The sequence below is a fragment of the Chiloscyllium plagiosum genome, chromosome 13, assembly GCF_004010195.1.
Source record: "Chiloscyllium plagiosum isolate BGI_BamShark_2017 chromosome 13, ASM401019v2, whole genome shotgun sequence".
Classification (NCBI taxonomy): Eukaryota; Metazoa; Chordata; class Chondrichthyes; order Orectolobiformes; family Hemiscylliidae; genus Chiloscyllium; species Chiloscyllium plagiosum.
This window is the reverse complement of record NC_057722.1, coordinates 33,893,983-33,902,104: the sequence shown is the minus strand read 5'-3', so window position 1 is coordinate 33,902,104 and position 8,122 is coordinate 33,893,983. Positions and strand designations below refer to the sequence as shown.

Sequence of the window (8,122 nt, the reverse complement as noted above, 5' to 3'; positions counted from 1 at the left end):
TCTTTGATGTAATGTTTCTATTGGGACCTCGAGATCTTCGGATAATCCAATTTTCGGATAATTGTATTCGGATAATCGAGGTTCCTCTGTATTTACAATTTCTTCCTCTAACCTATTTTTTACCTTCTCTTCTGTAATATTAGTCCGATAACTACAAAAATTTACAAAACCACACTTCTTATCTCAAAACCAAGTAGCTTTTGTTCTTCTATTCGGATCTTCCTGTGTTTTCTTTTCTTCTTAGGAATTTTTGTGTCATAGGTTACTGATCGAGAAGGTACCTTTCTAAGAGAGCTATTTTCAGGCAGTCTGTTTACATGCTAGACATGTCAGTTCTCCTCTCAACTGTTCAATTTTCCTCGGTCTTATACCCCCAAAGCATCGGATTTTGTCATTATTGTTTAAGATTGTCAATATACCAAATTCAAATTGGATTGGAATCTGATATTTCTTGGGGTATAGTTTAAACTGATTGGCTGAATTCGAATTTGTTTTTGTCTCCAGGCAACAAGCTAATCGAGTTGTTTGACCAAGTGTTACATTGTTGCCTTATTGAGAACACTTGGTGCTGTGTCAGGCAGTTCTGCTGCTTTTAATTCAAAAATACACCCACATCTTTATAACAATATGTTAATGAATAGGGATTTAGGCAGAAGGACTTTGCTTTGTTCTCATTGTTGGATTCACATGCCCATGTTAGTAGGTAGGGGAAGCATGATAATGGAACAGGAGGCAGTTAATAAGGTTATGGCCAAGGCTATCAGTCTTGACGAGTGAGGACAAACACGTTTGCCTGAGGCTGGATGTGAAATCCACATGTATGCCTCCAGAGAGTCAGTCAGCCCCCTTACTGTGATGTCCCGTTTCATTGTGTAAGAGGATTCCACAGGGCTCCCAGGTGTAACTCCCACATACACTGGAATAAGAACTGTCTGCCAGCTGTAAATCAAAGCCCCTTTGTCCATGCAAAAGTCAGTTTCATATAAGTTGTGCTATGATGTTGTCTTAAGCAATCATTATTTTTCATAAACCTCATGTGCAAATCAACCTTAGGTTTTCAGGGATGCAAGTCTGTGCCTTGGCACAAAACAGCAAGTGCTGGAGAAACACAGAAGATCTGGCACCATCTGCAGACAAAACAGTGTTGACTTTATTTTCTCTCTACTAATGCTGCCAGGCCTGCTGTGTTTCTTCCCCACTCTGCTTTTGCTTTAGATTTCCAGCATGTGCAGTTCTTTGAGTTTATTTTAACTCCCTTTAGATTAGATTCCCTACAGTGTGGAAACAGGCCCTTCGGCCCAACAAGTCCACAACGACACTCCGAAGGGTAACCCTCCCCCCTCTGACTAATGCTCCTAACAACTATGGGCAATTTAGCATGGCCAATTCACCTGACCTGCACATCTTTGGAATGTGGGAGGAAACTGGAGTACCCGGAGAAAACCAACGCAGACACGGGGAGAACGTGCAAACTCCAAACAGACAGTCGCCCAAGGCTGGAATCGAACCTGCGACCGTGGTCCTGTGAGGCAGCAGTGCTAACCACTGTGCCACCATGCCACCCCAACTGAGTCACCATGCCGCCCTTGGCAACTCCCCTCTTTGTTCCCATAAATGTGTAGATTTGAAAGACTCGACCCTGGTTCCCTGCACTAGTTGGATGTTACTTCATTCTGGTTTTCTCAATGGAAGGTCAGGCAGGGCCTGGCAAGTTGACCACTTGGAAAGAAGTATGTGGTTTTCCTGGAGTCTCTGTGCCAGGTTGATGTGTAACCACAAGGCAGTGCCTTCAATAGCTCACACTTTCACCTGAAATTATCCCAGAAGGAATCCCACTCTCCATTCTGAAGTTGTTGCTGGGAGGCTACTCAGTAATCAGGCCTGGCAGCAGAAATGACATTTCACCATTTTCCCTTATTCTGTCAGAGTTTGTATAACGGTATAGTATGTGGAGAGGATGCCCTTTCCAATAAACCATTGTAAATTACTATTGTCTCTTTTAAACGTGTGAAGTATTTTATCAAGTTGTTGATAATAGCATTTCATGTGAAATGAAAAATAAAGTTTTTACACATACTATATCAAGAAAAACACAGAATGCAAATACTCATTTCAGTGTCAATTGGGCACACAGTTCCAATGGTACAAGCCAGAAAAACATTTCTATCAAATTGAGATAAATGATTAATTTGGATTGCTTCCCATTGTAGGAGTGAGATGATTCTGATATTGTTCTATGTAAAGCAAACTGTGTCAATACAAATGTCAACCCTTCAAATACATTACCAGAGTAAATATCAACTTTTTAAATGTTTGTAAAAATTTTAGTCACAGATTTGATATTGATATGAGTATTTGCATTTGTGTGTTTGTCTTAATTTGTTGTGTGTAAAAAGTTTGTTGTTCACTTTATGTGAAGTACTATTATCAACAACTTGATAATAGACTGAGTACCTGTCTTCCAGGCAGACAGCAACAGTTGCTGGTTTCTGACTGGGAAACAAGAATGGCTTGCCTTCCGAGTTGTGGGGAGAGTGGAGATGCCTCCATCTGCCTCAGTTGGCAGGAAATCAAGGGCAGTGAGGGTCAAAGAGGGTGATCATGAAGAACTCTCCTTTGTCTTTGAAGTGTCTCTTGTCTTTGAACTCCACTCCATGTGATCCACATTCACAAGTCTGATAGCAAAGGTCTTACTTTCTTGCTGTAGACCTCCTTGAGGTGTAGGTCTTCAGTGACAATTCCTATGTCCCAGAAGCTGCCAGCCTTTGATTGGATGACACTTTTTGGTGAGGGAAAAATACAACGTCAAAATCTTGCCTTTGCTGTGAAGTTTGCTGGTAATCGCTTAACGAGCTAATTTGAGCTGAATTCAGGAAGCTCATTCATTGGTGAGGGTAACAAGTAGTTGCCACTATACAATTCCACCCCCATACTTGGTCACTGGAGAATTAACCTTGGGTCAGACTCTACAAATTTGTGTTACAGAACAGTAGCACACTTACAGCCATGCTATTTTCTACATTTGGCAGGTGTCATCTTTTTAAACAGCAATTCATTCAAGCATGTGATGATGTTATGGTTTTGGGAGGTGTATTTTGTCCTTTTTTTTTGAAGAGAGGTTTTAAGCCATAGGTAGCCAATAGGTTCAAAACCAATAAAGTAAACATGCGTCTTTTTTAAAAATTAGAACAATAGAAGCAGCATGAATGGGTGGAGTTAGGCTCCCATAGAGCTGGGGTTTTAGTTTAGCTTCAATAATTGTTGGGGTTTTAAAGTTCATTATAGAAGCTGCCAGACCTCTTTTCCTACTTGGGTTTTCTCTTGCTGTTCTTTTCTCCTGCAGTGGAGAAACATTGCATATGAGACAAACTATTTTACTGAATTCACCATGCCAAGAGTGTGTTTATGGCATGTTACTATATTGGATGAGTTGCTGTTCAGTAGTTAAACAATATATTATTCTGTTAAGTTTTCCAATAAGGTTAAAGTTAAACCAATTCTTCTTCTTTTGCTTGTATTTCAACTATAGGGTAAGAATAAATTGTATTTTCTCAAAGCTAAGTAGGGTAACCAATTGAATTACAGCAACTTACGCTTGCCTTTAAATAAGGTAACAGTTAGGGTTGAGGCTATTCTTTGAAGGGAGTTTGGTCTGATCCATAAAAAGCGCAAATAAATCTTAACTAATTAAGATGTTATGACTATCAGAAAATCAGTAACTGCTAAGTCCAAACATGAACAATAGAACGATCCCTTAAAATAATCAAGAATAATTAGAATTCTGTTGGAATTAATTATGAAGTTTTGTAATTGTTCTTTTCAATAGATTCGCCTGACTTGTACATTTCTCAAGCAGTCCATCAAGCAGTTATTGAAGTAAATGAAGAAGGGAGTGAAGGAGCAGCTTCAACAGGTTTATCATTGTTTGATTGAATCTATATCAATTTTATTTTTAATGCATGTACCTTAGTTGGTTTTCTTCTCTGCTTTTTAATAAAATGAATATTGTCTATAGACAAAGATTTAATAACTAGAACTGAAAAATACTTGAAATTATCTCACCTCCAGTTGTAGTCTCTTTTATACAACTAGATACGACATTCTTTCTTCTGAAGCACATTGGCCAAGAAAGTTCTCTTGTGCATATTTTTTAAAAAAAACTTCCTTTACTTCCCTAGTATCCTACTACTTTCCCAGTTTATAGTCAGATAATTGAATTCACCAACACCAGTAACTGCATCTTTCAAGTTGCTTAAAAATGTTATCCTCTATTTCCTTTACAAAAGCTAAAATTATGTCACTAAGACAAGGCTGATCCCTACACTTGTTATTAATAAGAAGGGAAGAAATTTAATTATTGAAGTTTTGGTATTCACAATATATACCTATTTTAGATACTTCTGTTCTATATTTTCCAAATGTGCAAAATATGATTTTGACGTAATTCTTTTGATATTGGATCTTTCTGTGCAGGCATGACAGCAACAATCATGAGTTTTCCTCGACATCAATTTATAGCAAATCGTCCATTTGTTTTTGTTATACATAGCAACCTGACAGGTAAAGTTCTTTTGCTTTAATTTGTTTCTACATATTGTTGTTGGATAATTTTTGAGAATTTATTTTTTCAGTTACTAAGCCATGTAAATTCATTCTGCTTGTACTGAAATCAAGAAGTCATTAGAAGCAAATGTTAACTTTGTTTTTCTGACCCCACATACTACCAAACTTGCTGGGTTTCTCCAGTACTTTATGTTTTTTAATGTAAAATTGAGAATCTAGTTTTTGATAACAGTCTGGAAAAAAAATAAGTTATTCCAAAACAGACATGGTGCATAATGGTGTAACTATTTTGTTTTGTTTAGAGAATGTAAATATTTGTTGAAATACCTTGGGTTTTGACAAACAGATCTTTATTTCAAGTATGATCATAAGTCAAGCCATTAAGGTTACATCCTGCTTTCCCTGATGCATCTTGGAAGATATCAAAAGAAGTTTAAAGACATGACACAGAATAACAGATGTCATTCAATAGTGTTCAGCTTAATATAGTAGTATAAATTCTGTGCAATCAGCCAGTTGTCATTGCTAATAGATATTCCACCATTTTCTTTGCTTTAACTTGAATATTTTTGATTTTCAGGTGCAATATTATTCATGGGAAGAGTAATGGATCCTGAGGCGGTGAATTCCTATGGGAGAGATAAGGATGCTCTGTAAAATAAAAGCACGCAGTGTAAACTAATACCATTGAATTTTCTGTCCACTTATTTGTTGAATAGTCAAACAAAAGAAAATATGGTTACACCCTAAGTATAAACAAAATGGAACTAATTGAAAATGGACTAACTCCTTCATGAACATTCCAGAAATCCAAGCCACATAAAAGAACACTGTCAAAAAATCTGATAATGTAATTTTCAACTGCAGGGATCCTTCTTAGTATACCAAAGAAAATGCACCATTCTTGCACATTTTGTCTGTAACCCCACAAGTTTTTCATCTTTTCCAAATTGAAATTTAAATTATCCATTGTTATGGTTTACAATGACTTCCTGTGATGCTGGGCTGTTTGGCCTGTAGTTTCCAAGTCTATCTCTTACTCGGTTAAATACATATGAGCTGTTAAAAGCAGGTAATGAGGAGGAGCTTCAACATTGGATCACTGCACCAGCTCAGTATTCTCCAAACTAAGGCAGTGTTTCCCAACAAAGATGTTGACACGTAAACAAAAGTGTTAGTGTACAAAATAGTTGTTGTTACCATACTGCAGTGAGACTTGGGCTCTGTATCAGCAACACATGCTTCAGAGTAATAAAAAAAAGTCAATAATTTTAAAACTGAATGCAAACAAGATAGATGTTACAAATCAAGTCCTTTCACCATCTTACTCCATCAAGGTAATTTGAGGTGTTAAATCAAAACATAGGATGTTGTCATCAAGATGTAGACCACTCTCATTATTTGGAAAAGGGCTTGCACATTGTATAAAGTCCTATAATTCAGGGTCATACTGCTGTCTGCTTTAATGATCAGCCAGAAGCTGTTTGCAGACAGTTCTACCAGAACGCCATGAAGCAAAAACTCAGTGTTCAGAAAGCCAGACTATCAATCAGCTGCAAGTTATCAAGTAGCCAAGATATCTAAGAGCAATGCCTTAAAAGTCAGAGATTCCAACAGAGAGCAGTGCTCTTGCAACCTGTTGCAACTCCAAGGACAACTGAGAACCAACCTAATAACCAACCTAGTGGGCGGCACGGTAGCACAGTGGTTAGCACTGCTGCTTCACAGCGCCAGAGACCCGGGTTCAATTCCCGCCTCAGGCGACTGACTGTGTGGAGTTTGCACATTCTCCCCGTGTCTGCGTGGGTTTCCTCCGGGTGCTCCGGTTTCCTCCCACAATCCAAAAATGTGCAGGGGTTAGGTGAATTGGCCATGCTAAATTGCCCGTAGTGTTAGGTGAAGGGGTAAATGTATGAGAATGGGTCTGGGTGGGTTACGCTTCGGCGGGTCGGTGTGGACTTGTTGGGCCGAAGGGCCTGTTTCCACACTGTAAGTAATCTATCTAATTTGACTATGAGAGACTTCAAGACCTGCTGAGAAATCTTCGTTTTATAAAACTTTTGTTTCAATTTTAAAGCATCCACTTTATTCAAGAAATCGGACCTACTTTATGGGCAATGAGATATCATAAATCAGATACTGAGCTAACTATAGTTTGTAAAATTGTTCTATCTCTACTTGTAACTAATCTCTTTGTGTGCATGAGAGAGACTGAATTTGCGTTATTTTCAAGGTAACTGAGTGAGAATAATGAACCTTTTATAGCTCACAAAAGCTTACTGCTGAGAATATTTAATTAGAATCCAAATACCAGAGGTAAGAAAACAACCACCTGTTACATGCAAAAGACATTGATCAAGGATTGCAAAGTGAATATATATTTTCTGCCCTGACAGTGGGCCAGAAAAATTTCATGATCAATTCCTCTGGTACATTGTTTAGATTTAATTGGAGGACTATCAAAGAATTGGTAGTGTCTAGCTTGTAATCAGCCCTATAAATAACAGGCAAAACTCCTACAAAATCATCCATAATTGGATATAGAGTCATAGAGATGTACAGCATGGAAACAGACCCTTCGGTCCAACCCGTCCACGCCGACCAGATATCCCAACCCAATCTAGTCCCACCTGCCAGCACTCGACCCATATCGCTCCAAACCCTTCCTATTCATATACCCATCCGAATGCCTTTTAAATGTCTCAATTGTATCAGCCTCCACTACCTCCTCTGGCAGCTCATTCCATACACGTACCACCCTCTGTGTGAAAAAGTTGCCCCTTAGGTCTCTTTTATATCTTTCCCCTCTCACTCTAAACCTATGTCCTCTAGTTCTAGACTCCCTGACCCCAGGGAAGAGACTTTGTCTATTTATCCTATCCATGCCCCTCATGATTTTGTAAGCCTCTATAAGGTCACCCCTCAACCTCTGACGCTCCAGGGAAAACAGCCTCAACTATAGCTCAAATCCTCGAACCCTGGCAACATTCTTGTAAATCTTTTCTGAACCCTTTCAAGTTTCACAAAATCTTTCCGATTGGAAGGAGACCAGAATTGCATGCAATATTCCAATAGTGGCATAACCAATGTCCTGTACAGCCGCAACATGACCTCCCAACTCCTGTACTCAATACCCTGATCAATAAAAGAAAGTATACCAAACAGCTTCTTCACTATCCTAACTACCTGCGACTCTACTTTCTTGAACATTGTTTTGGAATGGCTGAAAGTATCTTCCCACCAGGTACAATTTTCTAAACTATCAAATGCCTAGCATTATTACTTATTCAATTATTTTATTCCAAGAACTATAATCTTTCCCACAGTCTGTGGAATGTAATCAACTTTTGGGGATCCATGCACAACACAACAGCAACAGCAATATTCTTATGGACTCTCTCTGTTATGTCATTAAAAACTCAAATAAGTTTGCTAAACATGCTTTCCCGTTAACAAATAAATATGTGTTACTTAGTTAATATTAAGCTCTACGAGGCCTTTGAAAATCCATCTTTGAGCAGTCCCTTTGTGTCCCTTCTAAAGATCTCTCTTTTTTCCA

At 38.4% G+C, this 8,122-nt stretch overlaps 1 protein-coding gene across 3 annotated transcripts in view; it reads left to right on the top strand.

The window, feature by feature from the left end:
• Positions 1 to 5,226, top strand: part of LOC122555897 (serpin I2-like) — a 34,785-nt gene extending 29,559 nt beyond the window's left edge. For all 3 annotated transcript variants that reach the window (XM_043702160.1, XM_043702159.1, XM_043702161.1), the window contains 3 exons: positions 3,827 to 3,913; positions 4,474 to 4,560; positions 5,144 to 5,226. In XM_043702160.1, the coding sequence (XP_043558095.1) occupies positions 3,827 to 3,913; positions 4,474 to 4,560; positions 5,144 to 5,220 (251 nt within the window). In that variant the 3' untranslated portion in view covers positions 5,221 to 5,226. The remainder of the gene's footprint in view (positions 1 to 3,826; positions 3,914 to 4,473; positions 4,561 to 5,143) is intronic.
• Positions 5,227 to 8,122: the final 2,896 nt, after the last annotated feature.